Source organism: Patiria miniata, unplaced genomic scaffold (assembly GCF_015706575.1).
Source record: "Patiria miniata isolate m_02_andy unplaced genomic scaffold, ASM1570657v1 HiC_scaffold_18, whole genome shotgun sequence".
In the NCBI taxonomy this organism is placed as follows: domain Eukaryota; kingdom Metazoa; phylum Echinodermata; class Asteroidea; order Valvatida; family Asterinidae; genus Patiria; species Patiria miniata.
In genome coordinates this window covers 14,949,079-14,967,598 of record NW_024037056.1, presented here as the reverse complement: position 1 = coordinate 14,967,598, position 18,520 = coordinate 14,949,079, and the positions used below count along the sequence as shown (strand labels likewise).

The window sequence follows — 18,520 nt, the reverse complement described above, 5'->3', positions numbered from 1 at the left end:
TTAATCAATTTTTGTGTTACGTATTTTGTGCTGGGTCAACAATTTTGGTCCATGTGGATGTTCGAGCTGTGCTGCCTGGACAAAAGTTTCAAAATCATTTGAGTTTTTTTAAAATTTGCTAGAATTCTCTTGAATGAGCTATTTTTGGAAAATGAAATAATACTTTATCAGAAAATATGCTTGATTCGGTTCTGATTTCTGACTAAAGAAAAAAAAGATTTTCTCGCGTGATTTTTTTTTGGCGTGAAGCAGTTTTGATGAGTTGGAACTGATTGAACCGATCCAAAACTAGGAAAATCAAAATAAAAAGAGCTTAAAATTTGAATACTATTCAAAATAGTATACTGGTCTCTCCATCACTCAGGCTTTTCGTTCAAACTTCTGAATTTTTTTTGCTCGACCTCAAAATTCAAATGGTAGCATCGGAGCGTGGTGAGCAGTGTTTGTGTAGCGCGTTTGCTTTTTAAAGAAAAGAAATTGACGAGAAAATACGGAGTGCCCTCACGTGTATTTAAATTCCCATAGACACTAGTGCTAAATGCCCATACTTCTTAATTGCGTCACGACAGAGTCTGGTTTCCAATGAACTTCAGCACCTAGACCAAGCAACCTGTCCCATTATGCAAGGGTTTGTTTGAACAGATTGAAGCTTTTTTAAACAAAAGGAACCATTTTTTTTTCAAATTTGCTATGTTTTTCTATCAAAACCATTCTTGAAGAATTCTGCCAGAAATCTGCCAAAAAAAAAACATTCTGTCAAATTTTCTGTCAGTCTCGTTTTTTAACAAAAAAATCTGTCAAAGTTACCCCAAAATCAGCTAAAACGGTGTTTTTGTTCGGGTCCCGTACATAAAAACTGGTTCCCGTCACTGGAAATGATAATCATTCTTGAATCGAACGATGATGCGGGGCGGGAACCAGTTTAAAGTAAATGCCTGTTCTTTGGCAAATTTTGTTGGATCGGCTTATTTAAAGTTTCCAGAAATTACTCGAGGGACAGACAAATGTCAGATTGTCAGGAAGTTGAAGGTTATGATTTTTAGTCCAAATCTAGCAATGCCCATGGCTGCACATATACATCCATACACTGCCATTGAGGGCGGAGCCATGTTTTTGAAAGTGGGGGGAGGGAAATTAAAGGTAAACCCATCGTCCACATTTTACTGTAGAAATGTTATGGTTTTGTGTCCATTAATATATAATTATTTTGGCCATCCATTTGGGCTGGCCTTTTACATAATGATAATAAACAGATTTTTCGAAAACAACAAACTCATAACACTACTTCATTAATAAAGTTACAATTAAGTGGCGTAAACATTTGATTATGCTGCTATTTATCGACATATCTATCCTTGTACCGTCACAGAATTTACACCAAAAAAAAGACGGTAAACTTGGATCATGCGTGGATGTTGTCTGAACTTTTTTTTTTCTATGAAATATAAGACCTAATTTTTTTCCCATTAATGACAGACACAATTCTTTTTATGCCTTACAGGAAAAAGGCTATTTTCCGTTCACCAATTCCTTCGTGTGATGTTAGCCAACAAGACCAGTCAAGTTGCCATGTTTTCATTGGTAGCAGTTGCTATGGCAACCTACCTTCTATATGAATGGATGAAGGGAAGAAGAAGAAAACGGATGCCTTCTCAAGATCCTGTCGTCGTGGAAACCATAGATGCTTTGGAAACAGCCTTGTCCAGAATCTCTGATGAAACTTCAAAGTTTAAGGTATCACTTACAGAGTCAAATTTGTTTTTCTTCATTGCAACCTAAGTTGTCACTAAAAATTAATTGCTATTTCTTTTGTTGTTTGTTCACTGCAGGTATCCGTCGAGAACTGTGACTTACCATTTTGCTATTATTTTGTATCCTGCTTGTTTCAAATGCTGTTGTCATTGCTTGAGGACAAATAAACAACTGCTGGAAAGCAAATAGTGTCACATTTATTTACTGAGAGTAATTTTATGAAAGGGTTTTTAATATTTAGTATTGTTGATGTACCCTAACGTGGCGCGGCCCCCAACGTGGCGCACTTTGATTTTTCGCCTGTAGCGCCTAGCTAGAGCAAAAGTTTTAACTGAAATTTCACAGAAAGTGACATTTCATCAAGTTCTAAACACTCCTGTTCATAAATCGTGATTTTATTCACCTGTTACAAAGTAAGAAGAAAAAAATATTTTGGCGTGATTTTCCGATTTTATTTTCAAGTGCAAAGTGAACACTTTGAAAATGCCCCGAAAAATAAGAAAATAATTTTCTGACAAACATCTGGCTGGGTATGTAAGTAGAGATAATAATGATTTATCAGAATTTATCAAGTTAGCAGAAATTCTTAAATGTTAATTTGGAATTTTTCCGAGATTTATTTAAGTGCGCCACGTTAGGGAACACTCCGCGAATTTGTGCCCAATTTCCGGATGCCACCGTTTTTGAATTTCGGATTAAATTTTATGAAACCGAAATAGTTCACAGAGGTTAAATAGCATGCATTAATAAGGTCAAAGTACCAGTATTTTACTGCATGAATTTGAGGTTTGTCAACAAAGAGGTTTGGCAACACTACACAAGGAAAGTTGGGTAAGCTTCGAAGTGCGCCACGTTAGGGAACACTACTATACAAATTTTCTTCATGCAGTTTCTCAGTCATGGGAAAAGAACAATTTTTTTGCTTATCTGATGGATTAAAAATCCTTAAAAATGATAATCATCATTTTCAGCAAAATTTTGATTTTTCATATCTCACATTCCAGGATCCATGCTAGATTCTACTTTATGTTTAGCCTTGATTTTTTTTTTGTGGTTTTTTTTTTGTGCGTCAATTTTCCTCAGGTGATGAGTCTTGACTGTGAGTGGTGCAGTGAGAGGTGTGGTCGACGTCGGTCCGTTGCTCTGCTTCAGTTAGCCACAGCCAGTGGATATTCAGTGTTGATTCGACTCTGTAAACTGAAAACCAACCGTCTGCCAGAAAGCTTGAAGGTTCTCCTAATGGACAAAAGGTCAGTATTCATTGTAGGACATTTCTGTGTCAACTGCAATGCATGTATAATCCTTTCAGTTACACCCCCCCCCTTGTGATTTTTCTTTGTTTGTGTTTGTTTTTGTGCTGACAAAGCCCACAATTATTTTGAAGCCTTCTCAAAGTGCTGACTTGAAGATGAAAGCGCCATTGAAGACCTGTTAAATTCACTTTAAGTGATTATGTTTCCCTTGTCTATTTTTCAAGCATCTTTAAAGTTGGCGTGGCAGTTCTTGATGACGCAAATCGCCTTTTTAACGATCATGGCCTTCTAACAAAAGGATGTTTGGATCTACGACACCTGGCTTATCGGCACCTGCAGCGTGACCTCAGGTCAAAGTTCACAGGAGGTCTCGGAAATCTAGCCAAGATCTATCTTGATGAATCGCTGGATAAATCATACACCATCCGTTGTGGAGATTGGGAAGCAGATACACTGTCAGCACAACAAGTGAAATATGCTGCACAAGATGTACTTGTTGCCATGGAAATATTCCTTGAAATCATTCACAGGAAGCAGGCGGTGATCCCTGACCAACCTGATTCAAGTTTCTGGAGTGAAGTAAGAACAATGTGCCAGGGTCTGGTGGATGTAAAATATAAAAACAAGGCCTCAGAAAGAAAGACCAACACAAACGTTCTGACTGTAGGCGGAGATAAGGTCTTGGTCAATAAATCTAGCAATGCTTACAAGCCACGGCAGACGCAGATGTACCACAACTGCCGTTTAATTGCACCCGATGGTCAAATGTTGTGCACTTGTCATAGACAAAAAGCAGAATGGTATGTGAAGAAAGGAATCGGTACGGTGGAATGCCAGGAGCCTTTCACAGTCCGTCTGAATTTTGAGCCGTCTGGAATGCCGGGCTTAGATAGAGGATATTACTTACAGGACAAGGCCAATAGGTGTGTAGTGTGCGGCCGAGAAGACTCTTACATCAGGAAGAACATAGTGCCTCATGAATATCGAAGGTAATGGGTTGTCATTATTAAGTCAAAACCTGAGTTTGTTAACTATAGCACCCGAAACTGCCGTGCCTTTTACTCACTGTAGCGCCCAAAACCGCTCAAGTACTCTATGGTTTTATTGATTCTGTTGTGAATTAAGTAAATGTTATACAATGTAGTACAAGTGCTAATGGGTTAAACTGGTTAGTGGAAAACCAAAATAAGTGGTAAAAATAATGTTATATGTTAAAAATGGGAGATATGCTTACATGTAGATGTACATGTAGATGTTTGGTGATGACACTCGTCTTTTTTCCTCCTGCATTGTTTTTGATCGTTCTTATCAATGTCTTATTACTTCCAGACATTTTCCAGAGAGGCTGAAGAAACATACGTCACATGATGTTCTCCTCCTTTGTCTTCCTTGTCATCAACTCAGTTCCAGCTACGACCGTATTATCCGCCAAGAACTTGTCGAGGAATACAAAGCACCAATCACAAACTCTACCAATGCTCGCTATCGTGAGGATCCGGAGAAAATCAAGGCTCGTTCAGCTGCGAAGGCTCTTCAGCGACACAAGAAATTTGGAACACTTCCAGATCAGCGTGTCACAGAGTTAAAAAAGTTCCTTTCCAAGATCTGGAATGTCGAGCATGTGGATGACGACTTAATCAATCAGACGACCACTATGAATGTGAAGTGTGAGAACGAGGATTATCAGGGGTCACATGGTGATAAGGTCATTGCCATGGTGATGAAAGAAGAGAATGGACTTGAGAAATTTGAGCGAAGATGGCGACAACACTTCCTGGAAACAATGAAGCCGCAGTTTATGCCGGCTCTGTGGTCTGTGCATCACAGACATACAAGTGTGGATGTTAGCACTGAAAATAAAAGTGTGCTAGTACAGTAATATCAGCAACCTGAATCTGCCCATCAGTTCAAAAGGTTTTTAACCCATGAAGACAAAACAATTGAACATGCTCATTGCTCAAGTTGATTATAGGTGAAGGGAAATTTCAAGGACATTGCACTTAGTGGCAAGAGGTGAAACAAATTAAAACTCATCTGCATTGCTTTATAATAATATTGCTTTTATGTTAAAGAGGATGTAAGTTGTTAAAGAGGATGTAAGTTGGTTTCAGTGATCCTGTGTGTCTTTTATTTACTGAACTTGTAGCCAATTTATTCCCTGTAACACGTAAAGAACACACAAATCTGATATAACTGTGGTGACAAGTTGTATTTATTTCAATCACCCACTGATTATGAAACCATTATTACAAAAATATACCCAATTACACCAAGTGTATGTGTACTTCCAAAATAATGTATACCTTGAGTATAGGGAAATTATGAGAACTTTTCATGCATAGCACAAGATACAGCTCTTAAACATTATAGAGTCATGCATTACTTGTTTTATAAAAGACATGACAACTTTATACAAAACATGTATGCAAAACACAATTGTCCCTCTCCCGACTTCTCTTAGAGGCAAGGACTGCAGTTGGAGTGATCAAATGCACATCCCGGATAATTTTACACCATGTATACAAAGTACATGGATTTGTATACAGTATGCGTTATGCAATGGACCAAAAATCCACAACCTGACGCTTTAAAAATTGAGCCAAACTTTGAGATCTGACGAGGAGCAGTTTGGGGTGGGGCAGGCGTAGGGTGTGGTAAGGTAGGGGTGAGGGAGGGGGATGGGCATATATCTTCACTATTAATTTGTTTGTGCATTTTAAAGCTTTGATGTAAGCAGCAATTAACGAGGTGTATAATGAAGTATCAAGGAATTTACAACTGCCTATTTTTTTTTTTTTATTTATTTATGCCATGAAAGTGTACAGTTAACGATATGGAGGCACTTTGAAATAGCAAGGTAACCTGATGACCAAATTAAATCACTGAACATCACATTTACAACTATAATAAGCCATCCAGTGTGTTCTTGGTATGCTAGAGACTCCAGTTTACTATATATATTTTGTAACTTTTGTTTGACATGTCCATATCTACTTTTTGGCTTTTGTTTTTCCTTTCGCAGTTCCCCTTCCTTTAGCTGGAGCTTTGCCCTTTGACCCGTCACCTTTGGCCTTAGCTTTGCTGCTTGTCTGACCCTTGGCAGCTTGGACCTGGCAAATATGAAAATATTGAACACTAGGTTCTATAATAGGAAGAATGTTTTCTGTTAGAAAAACTATCACAAATATGAAAATATTGAACACTAGGTTCTATAATAGGAAGAATGTTTTCTGTTAGAAAAACTATCACAAAATGATTTCAAAACTGCAAGAATACAAAGTATTTTAGACCAAAAGTTGCTTGTTTGAAAGAAGTTCAGAAAGTGTAGAGAGCCATTCTTTTTACACGGACAGCCATTTGTAATTAAATGATAACCGTACAGTGTCTACTCACCTTAATCATAGCATTCTTGCTGATGTCATCGTCATCACTATCCTCCTCTATGACAGTCTCCGCCCCTTCCTCTCCCTCACCATAGCCTTCCATCGCATCTGTTGCCATGGCACCCTTACCTTTCTTGCTGATGTCGCCATATGCATATGGCACCATGTGACCCTCCTTGTTGAATGCTCGTGTGAAGGCACCTTTCACCTATGGATATTAATATTGTAAGCGTCGGTCTTGCTCTTCACGTACAAAATTCACATCCTCCCAACGTAAGCATTTCATCTTAAGTCATATGTGTCTTAAACATCTAACTGTACAAGTCAATTGTGATGATTAGCAACAAACCTTGGGTGGAACTCCTGCCATAGGCTTCTTCCTTCCTTCAAACTGACTCACTTCTAGTACTGTATCAAAGTCTTCTCTAGTCAGATCATAGCTATTGAGCAACTCTACAACCTCTGACACACCCTCTGTCTCCTGGGTCAGCAAAGGTCGGGTCAAGAAGTCACGCAGACGAGGTACGTAGTCAAGGTTGATGTCATTAATGCTGCCTGAGGAACTGCAATGTCAAATGAAAGGTAATGTCAAGAAAAGTGATACAAATTGTGTCTTACTGATGAGGCCCTTTGACCTTTTTGCAATTTGTATTAAATCTGAAAATAGGATTACAATTGTGATAGTATAACGTGAATTGAAACCTGTTCTGTGAGTTTCTGTTGATTCCGAAAAGAGCCAGCGTGAAATTAAGTATCAGACAGAATACTCGGCCAGAATATTCATCTAGACCACCAGTGCAAGGGTTATCTGATACAACTCGTATCTCGCGATGTTTATGGCCTCATGAGCATCGGTAGTACATGAAGATATTGAAAGTCATGTTCATTTACTCACGATAATCTCATATGTTGCTGAATTTCCTGTAGCAGGCGACGATTCTTGTTCCTTGTTGAATTCTTTCCTAACCAGCTAGGGAACGTGATCATACCTCGCATGTAACCCTTCATTGCCCCACCTGGCACAACACTTGCAAAGATGGCCTACAGGTGGGCATGTTTCAAAAGTGGTCATCATAGAGGTAAAAAATTAAAAAGCCTTAAACAAGATTTACAAATCCTTATTTTTAAAGCAGATTAACCTAATTTTACTATTTTGAATAAAAAAAATTAAATTTACATACTTATCTCAGTGAAAAGTTGCTTTAATAGTGTGGCCAGTGAAATCAATTCATGTCGGACGGAATTTTTTGCATTTAAAGAAAACCCTTCTCATAATAAGTACAAATGCCTTGAATTCTATCTTTTCCACAAAAACAATAACTTAGATTGTCTTCAGTCATTATCCATTTCATCATTATTGCTGCTGCCGTAAATCTTGGTATTTCATTTCAAATGATAATTTTTGTTGTCAAGATTTCCGTCCGACATGCTTAAGGTTGTTAAAATGTTTTTTTTTTTTAATTTACTTGTTTTAATAAAAAGGCAAATATTGTCAAGTATCAATGAATAGACTCAGTATTAACACCAACAAAAAGTTTTATGTTTCACCTTGTCACCCTTCGAGATAAAGTGAATAAAAGTGCTTTCCGTCCGACATGCATGTCGGACGGAATGGTATATGTCGGACGGAAATGCACTTTACATTCCTAGATAGTTGTGCCTCGGGGAACTGATATTAATTATTGTTAATTAATAAACATAAAGTAGGGGATATAGAACTTTTTCCAAGTTGATATTGTTCTTTGCTCATTTCAGTACCATCAAAGCAAAGCCTACACAGGACAGTAAGATTCCGTCCGACATGCGAAAATCCAAATTTAGCCAAAGTTGAACAGGCTGACTTGTTTGGCAGCCTACTGACCAGTCACACACCTTGGTGTTTCCAATAATTAAGGCAACCTTCTATATTCATGGGAATTAAACTGTGCAATGTACATTAATCATAATCATGTACATTTTATTCTTTTTGGACTGATGATGGCTTTTACATATTTGTGTTAAGGTAGTGAGGTTCGGTAGACATTATTACAAAGTACCGTAGGTGAGGGAATTTAAACTGTATCCAGGTAATTTGGCAAGTACATGTACCGGTATGTGTGTGTAAAACTCACCTATACTGGCATATATGTTTTTATCTAAATAAACCAAACATGTCTATTGTGTTACATGAACTTAATAATTTGGAAATTATCGTTATAATGTGTCAGAGCAGTGAAACAATGCTGTTAGCTGTAAAATGCTATACATATACAGAGCATCAATGCATCCAGAAGAGTGCCATGCCAAAGAAAGAGAGCGGAATAGCAAGATCAGGGAGCAATTACACATGAGAAATACACACAAGGAAAAATGAACTTGTGAAATTTAAGGATAGAACACACAAAAAGAAAGTGTGCCAAAGTGAAGCTGTGTAGCCGCCCCCCCCCCCCCCCCCCCCCCGCCCCCCCCCCCCCCAATATTTTATGATTGCTATTATTTGCCTTTTTCCACTAGCGGTTAACCCCCCCCCCCCCCCCCAAGGGCGGATCCAGGAATTTTCGCCCTGGGGGAGGGGGGGGGGGGTTTCATCGGCAACAAGATTTGAAATATAGACAGGGTTTTTGTTCTCTGGACACTTGGGGGGGGGGGGGGGGGGCTTGTACCATACTTTCAATGGGGGCGCTGTTCAATCCGACAATTATTAACAATATATCACGAAATGGTGTACATGTACATACCGGTACATGTACCGGTATGCCCCCTAACCAAGCTGGCTCTGTCCGTATTTTGTGCAAAGGCGAACATTATTGCCAGTAAAAAAAAATTTGGGTGTCGGAGTGGGGGGGGGGGGGGTTAACATTTTTAAAATTAATTTCTAGGGGAAAACAATTTTTTTTACAGCGCTGGGTTTTGTTTTTACCCCCAAACCACCCTCCCCCCCCCGAATCCACATCTGCCCCCCACCCACAATATTTTTCAAAGAGTGTCCTTTTCGTATAAACGAGGGTCCTTTTTTAGCATGCCTTTTGTGAGTGCCGAATGCGAAAAATTGCGCAAATATTGGCAATTGTTCCTGTATAAATTAGATATATTTTAAACCACAAGTAGTAATATTCTGAATGCATTTTGTCAGAAAATTTAGACATTGCACATGGACCTGAAGTGGATAATATTTGTTAGCTAAAAAACCTGTCTGAAGACTGCAATTATTCATGTTTGTACAGAGGATGTAAACTGATGTACTGAAAATCATGTCGGACGGAATGAAGCATGTCGGACGGATTTTTAATAATCTTTCTCACACAATTGTAAGAAGCTTGATTATTTGTTCATTATAAGTGCCCAGGTGGTAAGCACAGTCAACTACCTAAAGACCACTATCATTAAAATTAAGTTTCTTCAAACTTTGTTTTTGGGTCAACATAGTGATTCCGTCCGACATGATTTGTTCCGTCCGACATGGTGTGGCTTCAGCTGAGCTTAACTGAATATGACATAGTGTTGTAGAGAAAATATATACGTCAGCATAAGTAGTGATTGTTACTCTTCTTGACATAAAACATGGAAAAAAATTATCCCTCAAGTTTTGATAAAATCTGATTTTGTTTCTGAAATTCTGAGGAGGCTCATTTCTATCGATTCCGTCCGACATGTACACATTTTTCGTAATAACAGACAAACAAAAGTGTGGAATTTAGAAATAATGTTATGTGTGATTACTTAAAGTCTTTGGTGTTGTTTGAAATCAGAATAACATTTTAATGTATTCTAAAACAAAAATTGTTACATTTTGTTCTATCAAATTCCGTCCGACATGATTTTGGGACTTTTGAAACATGCCCTGGTACAGGCAAGGCAAACAATGACATCATCAAATCAAAAACAAGTTTTAATTATTCAAAAGATCATAGCCTAGATAGAACGATGTTACATCCTGTTCAATTCTGTATATTTGAGAAGATTCTAACTTCAAAAAGTGGCTAACACTGCTTTTAACAGACCTAAGATGTACATTTGTAATGATGTCACACTTTGTTTACATGTGTGCTTTCCTGATCGTCCGTACCAGCTGGCTCCCATAGGAAAGCACACAATCTGTTGACTGCATATTTTTTAATTACCTGTGTAGGAAGTAGGCTCCATCGTTGTGAGGAGCGTACCACTCTATCCACTAAATCACCGCTGCAGATGCTGTCCGCTGCTTGGCTTAGAAGACTGAGATGTTTCTTAATGTCACCCCTATCAAATAGAAAGCAATATATGCCCTCAACACTTGACAACATTAAAAGTATCCTCTACTGACATCAAGCAATTAGTGGCAGGCAAAAACAATGCAAGAAGAGAGATTGAAATTTGCTGCAAAGAGAGCAGCTTTACTTGAACGTCCCTAGAAACCCAGACTTACTTTGCTTTCTTGGGTGCAACTGAGAGATAGTTCTCTTGAACAAACAGCGGAGCGATGGAGTAATCATGGAAGAAGAGACCCATCTTATCTGTTAGTGTCATCTTCTCTGCTTCTGCATCACAAGCAAAGACTTGCTTCAAGACATCCCATGGTCCCTAATAACAAACACCAGGTAACTGATTCATTAATCGGCACTAGTAAGCTGAAGGTCACGAGTCAGTTAACATTTCTCCCAGGTCATCAGATTCGGCAGGGAGAACATTATTTGTAATAGCAATCATAGCAAACCTTTTTACTAATTAACTTGGTTTCTCTGCTTATTGCTATAACTTAACATTACCAATTCTAACAACTTTATAAATGTCCCCCTATGCAAACAAACTATAAAACCAATTTTTCTTGCTCACTTAATAAACCAGTTTAATGAATTGTTAAACCATCCACTAACCAGTTTAAGGTCTTTCTTAGCTTTCTCAGCATCGGAATCCACCTGGTCTTGACTCAATTTCTTCATCCCTGCACTCCACATACTCATGTTATGAAGCACCTGTTGAAATTAAAAACAAAAATATTCTCAATCAAAATCTTTATCAGGCATTTGAGGAGATTATAACATTGCTCTGGATATTGCTTAAAATATTTAAAAAAATTACGTTTCAAGTTTGAAAAATCTACATTCCAGCAATGTCTAATATTTGAAGATCGGCTTACCTGTCGAATATCCTGATTGGACGCAGTGATGATGTGATCCATGGATTGGGGCGGGATGGACACGCCCTCTTTGAACGCAATTGACAACATGGCGCCCTGAATGGGGTTGCAAGAAAATGAGTACTTACAACAAAGTTTAATTTGGCAGGAAAAGAGTTGACGGCAGTATTGTTGGCTGGACTTGCCAGTTGCCACACAGCAATCAGTAACAGACAGTTTCACGGATACAGCCATTTTTGGGGTCATGTGGTAATCCTTGGGGATATTTCACTGAAAATATGTCCCATCATGCACCGCTATGCTAAACGTCAACACGAGATTCCCACAAGAATGTTTTATTCCTCTCTGACAAGCCATGATTAAGGGTGCCACATCTCCAAAGTGAACAAAGTATTCCTGACAAATTGGTAACTGTACCCTCAAATATAACTAGCAATTTTCACAGTATCTTTTCAACAAGTGCACAATCTTCACACAGAAAATAAGGTCCTCGTACATGAGGATGAATTTTAGCCAAGAAGAAAATAGAAAATGCATACAGAACATTGATACCTTGATCTGTTTGACCTGAGGCCGGTAGAAGCGAAGATCAAAGCAGTGATTGGCGAGAGATCTTATCTTGGGATGGTTCCTGTCATTACACATACAGATCACTGGAATATGGGACTTCTTGATCATCTGAATGAATTCCTAAAAAAGAAAAAGAACAAAAGTGTCAGTCAATTTATGAGAAATAGACTTACAATGCTCAGAACTTTAAATCTTGACTTGCTTTCCCAAGATAGCCTGGGATGAAACTCGTACCCATTGCGATGAGATTTTGTAAGAATGAATTTAGCAAAAAAACGTTGTAGTGGAGTCAAAAACAAGTCAATTCTTACGTCAGGTTACAAGTAGCAGGGGATTAACAAGGACAAAGGAATGTCTCTGTCACACCTCATCTGAATAACTTCTTACTTGGCTTGAGACTGGATGACTAGTGATTGACTAGTGATTGACTTGTGCTTGACTGGTGATTTACTGATGATTCACTAGTGATTCACTAGTGATTAAATTGTATGTGGTGACTTGTGACTTACATGATTACAACCAGGAAACAAAGATTGGTGATATGATCTGAAATCAGCCGTTTACCTGAACACCTCCCCTGTCTTCATTCCCAGACATCCCATCCACCTCATCCATCAACAGACACTGCCGGTGAACTTTGACCTCTTGACCCTTGCTCCTTTCACCTTTGACCTTGAAGTAGCCTTCGATTGAGTCAGTGTGGAGGAATTCCTTCATTATGAGATCCAACGTCTTCTTGCTTCTTGATGAACTTGCGTTCAGTTCCAACGTCTTGAAACCAAGCTCCTTTTTCATTCATGATAAGAAAATGACAAAGATGTGCAATATTGAGGAAGGAATATGAAGAAGTTGCTGTTCGTAAGATTGAATTACCTCCTGCTGACTAGCGCAGATATTTTACCACTTAACCACCGAGCTTGCCGGGGTTGGCTGAAGAAGTTAAATGTACAACTTTTCCTTTCACATGTCCCCTACGTACAATAATTACAGAGAAATTTTTTTTTTTTAAATACACCTGTCAATAGTCAAACACCTGTCTAAATAGCTTCCTTTTTACTCACCTTGCAAACAAGTTCTGCGGTAGTTGTCTTGCCAATTCCTGGAGGGCCTGAGAGTAACGCTGCCTTAAAACCAAATCCATCGTCCTTGTTGTAGCGAACTGCGGAAGCGGCGAAAAGAAAAAAATATCATTTATAAACAGTAAGCAACACATAAGGATAATTACTGAGGAATCTCAAATTCAAGAGAAATATGATCATATTAATATTATCATCAACTGATTTAATTCTTAGTAAAGAGATATACAGGCATTTGAAAGATCAACAACAAAACAGTCCAATGATTCTACAAAACCTCTTTCTAAAAAGTAGCCTGTTATTCAAGTCAAGTGGCCTATCAAAGTCAACTCAACATTCCACATTTTGCTGTTTTATTTGGAAGACACAATTCCAGAATAAATTTGAGCAAAGCAAAACAGCCCAATTTTTCTGTGATTCTAAAAACCTCTTTCTAAATTTTTTTTCGTCAAACAGCCTACCAAAGTAAACTTTCAACATCAAATTTTGCTGTTTTATTTTTAAGTAATAAAGCAGACACAAAATAGTTCTCATCAATACTGATTTGAATCAATAATGGGACTAGAAACGAACTTTCATGTTAAAGAATGTCATAAATCTTCACCTCTCTCCTTGTTGGGCCCAAAGTTATTATCATGCCACCGCTTCAGCCACTTCAGAAGTTTATTAGCGCAGCTTCGGTCTCCCTGTTGACCAATCAGCTGCTTCATATTCTGAGGTTTGTATTTGTCCACCCACAGTAAGCTCTCGCCTGATTGGTCAGTTGCTGGAGTAGGTTTGGAATCTACGGCCGGCATGGATGATGTTGATGGTGACTCCATTTTCTTGGTCGAAGGCGTTGTTAGTGAGGGTTGCTTTGTAGGAACAGGTTCAGCTTTGGGCTTGCTGGCCTCCTAATGGAAAAGAAAACAATTCATACTTATTTTATAATCAAAATGCAAGGCTTTTAGCAGGGAATGCAGTCAAGGGTCAGAGGCAAGAGTTGACTCAGCTCACCTTACTTATTGATGGTTTCTTTCCTGGTCGTGTCCTGATGAGGTCAAACAGTTCATCTTCAGTAAGAATCGTGGTGCCCTGTCCTTCAGCCTGTGAAACAAATGAAAGCAAAACCCAAGGAGCAAATACTTTCAATCAGTTGTTTTTATAGCTTGGGCTGTTGTACATCTAAGCCAGACAAACAATCCAACAAACCAACCAACCTTTTGGATTTTGGCTGGACCAGGGTCACGTCCCGTTACTAGATAAGACGTCTTCTTAGTGACTCCTGAGGTGACTTTGCCTCCAAGATGTTCAATAGCTTGTTTGGCTTCCTCCTTCTCTACGTAATCCAGAACACCAGTGATGACAAACGTAAGACCTGCTAAACAATTCTCCTCACCCTAAAAATGAAATGGATTGAATAGAGAGAAGAGGTATTGCTAAAAGCTAGATTAGAGGTTTTTTTAGGTTAAGTGAACAGATTGTGGTGTATTCATCTTGTTAACCCTTAAAGGAACAGTATAAATTCATCCTCATCCTCAATTTCATAAGATGAAACAGGCTAGCAAATGCTCTTTACCTCCTTTACTTTGACTCAGTTTCCAAAAGATTAAAGCCAAAAGTACTTTTTAGGAATCAGTTTCATCATTTATCTGTTTCTGCTAACAGGTTAGCTACCAAGGAGGTTCTGAAATGAAGTCCTTCAAAAATATAACATTGACATCAATGACCAAGAAGAAAGACTTATAATTACTTGTGGCATCTCCTTTGCTCCCAGTGATCGTGGTCCGTCTCTACTAAGATATCTTCGATAATTAGCCCCTCCTCCTTTCTTCTTTTCAGCTGAATCCCCGCCCACAGGACTTTGGGTCTTTGTGGGAGTGGTTTTTGATGGAGCAGGTTTGGCAGTGGGTGTATCTTTGGAGGATGCTGGTTTGGATGGTGTAGAGGATGCTGGTTTGGATGGTGTAGAGGATGCTGGTTTGGATGGTGTAGAGGATGCTGGTTTGGATGGTGTAGCTTTAGAAGGCGTACCTTTCTTGGGTGTGACTCTCTTGGGTGTGGCTTTTGTGGGCGTCGCTTTGGAGGGTGTGACATTCTAAAACATCGAAGAGTCAAGAATTGTAAACATTAAGTTTGTTGTTTTATTGGGGGGGGGGGGCATCGGAACCGGGTACCCGAGCACCCGACTGCTGATGCCAGGAACCAGTTCTAGATTATAAGATCAGTTGTACCTGCAACCAACTTTACAAATTAGTTACATGTTGCCGCTTCTCAGACAAAGAAAAAGAAAGGTTTGGAATGTCATTTTTTGGAATTTTCACAATGAAAAAAAAAAGGCTATATGTGCACTTTGACATGCAACACGACACTTGCAAAAGTTACAGTTTACACTGTGAAGCTACAAAGCCGTTTAGACAGTTCAGGGGATTTGGAGGTGGGGTTTCTTTTACTAAATGAAAATTAACTCACAGATGTCTGAGCTCTTCTGTTGGAGGGTCTCTGTGGTGTTTCCTCCACAATGACATTTGACCTTGACCGTGACCTTTCACCTTCACCTCTCTCTGGAGTCTCTTCCACCAAAGTTTTACTCGTAGCTTTGACCTTCTCTGCTATCTTACTTGCTAAGCCTTTACCTTTGGTTTTAAAGACAGTGTAATTATGTAAACTTCATGTTACATGTAAATTCAGATTACAAAGTCTTAGTTATCAAAATGCAATTACTGAGGTGACTATGTTGGAACTGAAACAAACTTGAGGTGATCGACCAACCTTTCTTTAAAGCAGGACTGACATCCATCTTATAGATCCTTGGACTTCTCCTTGAAGGGGAGGGTTTTTCTGCTGATTTGATGTCCTCAGTTCTCAGCTTCTACAAATGCGCAATAAAGAAATGAACAGGAAAAGGACTGAACTTTTTTTGTCACAAGTCATTGGATCCCTGATGTGCCTGTAGTCACAAATATCTCTCTTTAAAGGTTTGAATTCATCTCTCCCTCTATTCTACGATATGAAAATTGATTAATTGTGAAGCCTACATTGTCACATTTCACTGAGCAAGGCCAAACTAATCCCTCAATGAATATTCCACTGACAGTACCTTTGTAGGTGTTTTGTGGTCCTTGTCAAGTAGCTCCAATGTCTCCTGAAAGTCTGGGTCATCATGCTGCTCAACTGTTAGCTTAGGTTTCTTTGGGGTGATTTCAATATCCAGCTGAAGAAAAAGTGATCAAAAAAAGTTCAAAGAGATGAGTAACTCACAAAAAAAAAATGTTTTGACATATTTTTGAAACCATTTTGAAATGCTCTCTGTAAAACAAATTTCAATAAAACTCAGGATTTACTTCTTGCTTCTTGGCAGGCACTTTCTTAGCCGATCTTTGTACTGGACTGGAGCCGAAGAAATCTGACACAGTTATGACCTTTTGCTTAGGAGGAGAAGGAGACAAGAGTTTCTTGGACTGTTTAGAGGAGGCAGCCTTGGAAGAACTTGAACCAGTCTTGCCTAGGAGAAAAAAAAACGATCGAGAAATGCGAGAATTTTTTTAATAATAGCAACTATGATCGTCTATGTGTACAATGTGTTAAACTGTACAATTATTTCTCCACTAATAATGTTACATTTTTTACAGTCTGCTCACGTTAGATTTTTTTTCAGTTCTTTATCATTGTTTAAATGATCAATTGTTGCATTAGACAAAGAAAATATCACCTTTTCCTTTGGAAGATGTGGGTTCTTCATCAGAATCTAAAAAAAAAAAATCAGATGAATGATTTTAAAAATGTATTTCTGAGAAAAAAATCAGGATTATCTTGGTTCTTTGTAATTTTGGACTAAGCTTTCTAGAGTCAAGTTTCATGATAAAACAGGACTGACCTGAATCATATATGACGGCCGACTTTTTTATTTTAGCTGGCTTGCTTCCAGTTCCTTTTCTGCTCTTCCCTGAATCTGTGAAATCATCATCTTCATCTTCCAGTTGTCTCTTTCGCTTTCCTCCAGTGCCATTAGGTTGTCTCTTGCCAGATGATGACTTGCTGATCTGATTTGATTTAGACTTGGATGTTGTTACTCCAAAAAAACTGCGGATGTCCTTGGTTTCTGACTGCAGATATTGAGATAAATAAAGTTTAACTTTAAATAATTTTTAATCAAGATCTTTCAAATTTTCCTTCACTGTTTAATGCTTTATCCCATCAATGATCTCATGGGAAGGATGGGCAAAATCTACTAAAGTACTAATCCGTAATCGTGTTGACATGCTAAACATCTATGCTTGATGATCAATGCTATTGCTAAGAAAAAGTTATGCATGTGTGTGGCACAATGAAATTTATGTTGACCATAAACTAGTCAGTCTACTTGACAGGCATTGAAATTGAATCATTCCTCCATAATCAAATATGCCGATCCTTATTGTTGATTAGTGCAGATCGGAGTGTGGCAAAATACGGGGGAAAATCAATTATGTTTAATCTAATCATTATTTATTAATGATAATATTAATAACGATTCAAAATCAGAGGGAAATCAATACCATTTTTGATGACAAGTCCCTTTCGCCTTTCGCGCCACCTACAATGTGCGCATGTCTTGTCTCACGACCCCGTAGGTTAATTTGACAAAAATCAAACCGGGTTAAAATTGACCCCTTCTCTTGACCGTTGTATTCCTCACAAAAAATGAAAGAAAACGTCAATCATAAATTAGCTAAAGTTCAAAATATTGAAAAATTACATTTATTAGAATAGATATTACATCGTTTTGTTACTTTTAACTCGCCATTATTAATTAGCTGACTAGTTAAAGCCATTGATCTCCATATACACAGACTGGATAGGACATCGCGTACGAACGTGCGTCCGCGCGCGCGTTTTTTGAAAAGGGTAAAGAACACAATTTCGCATTCGGGTTGTGTACACTTTCGAACGGAGGATTAAAAAATGAAGTTGGGTTTTCTTCGGTTTCTTTGTCATTTTTGAAAAAATAAAAGAAACAGAGATCTAAATTGATCAAAATCGACGAGGAGTATAGTCAAGGTGTGCGCAGCATTAGATTGCTGGAGTCGGGAAGTAAGGAGCGTTGAAGAATAGGACAATTATTCGCAAGTAAGTTGTTTTTTAACGAGGCCTATACAACGTGGCATGGAGGAATATAAACATAGCAAATTATAATATCGTTAGTGTTGTCGCTCTGAGTTTGGGGGGATGGAGGCCTGTGTGGTAGCTAGCGAGATATTCTGTTCAAATTCCATGCGATCTAGACCTGTCATGCTGCTCGCCGTCCATGTTTTTTTAAGACATAGGCCTAAACGTGCATGACTGACCCGGCAATGGCAATGAACAAAAGTTGATTGGTTTAAAATAGTTTATTCAAATAACCTTTATAACTTTTATATGCAAAATCTGATT

At 38.4% G+C, this 18,520-nt stretch overlaps 2 protein-coding genes across 4 annotated transcripts; one reads left to right on the top strand and one right to left on the bottom strand.

The window, feature by feature from the left end:
* The first annotated feature begins 1,503 nt into the window (after window positions 1-1,503).
* Window positions 1,504-5,903, top strand: LOC119724826 (exonuclease 3'-5' domain-containing protein 2-like). The gene is made up of 4 exons (XM_038196071.1): window positions 1,504-1,734; window positions 2,836-3,002; window positions 3,230-3,994; window positions 4,335-5,903. Exons 1-4 carry the CDS (start codon window positions 1,540-1,542, stop codon window positions 4,882-4,884), a joined length of 1,677 nt encoding a protein of 558 aa, XP_038051999.1. The 5' UTR covers window positions 1,504-1,539; the 3' UTR covers window positions 4,885-5,903.
* On the bottom strand, window positions 5,200-17,790 carry LOC119724825 (replication factor C subunit 1-like). 3 transcript variants are annotated; one of them, XM_038196068.1, is made up of 23 exons: window positions 17,647-17,750; window positions 16,986-17,214; window positions 16,821-16,856; window positions 16,453-16,613; window positions 16,209-16,322; window positions 15,881-15,980; window positions 15,581-15,744; window positions 15,128-15,206; window positions 14,862-15,079; window positions 14,329-14,508; window positions 14,126-14,215; window positions 13,734-14,022; window positions 13,115-13,212; window positions 12,618-12,839; window positions 12,036-12,173; window positions 11,484-11,579; window positions 11,221-11,319; window positions 10,773-10,927; window positions 10,489-10,606; window positions 7,284-7,429; window positions 6,738-6,951; window positions 6,399-6,596; window positions 5,200-6,115 (listed from the first exon to the last, which is right to left on the bottom strand). In XM_038196068.1, exons 1-23 carry the CDS (start codon window positions 17,647-17,649, stop codon window positions 5,996-5,998), a joined length of 3,267 nt encoding a protein of 1,088 aa, XP_038051996.1. In that variant the 5' UTR covers window positions 17,650-17,750; the 3' UTR covers window positions 5,200-5,995. The 3 variants fall into 3 exon arrangements, with proteins under 3 accessions (XP_038051996.1, XP_038051997.1, XP_038051998.1); XM_038196069.1 differs by having other exon boundaries at window positions 14,862-15,055; XM_038196070.1 differs by having other exon boundaries at window positions 14,862-15,206; window positions 17,647-17,790.
* Between the last annotated feature and the right edge of the window lie 730 nt (window positions 17,791-18,520).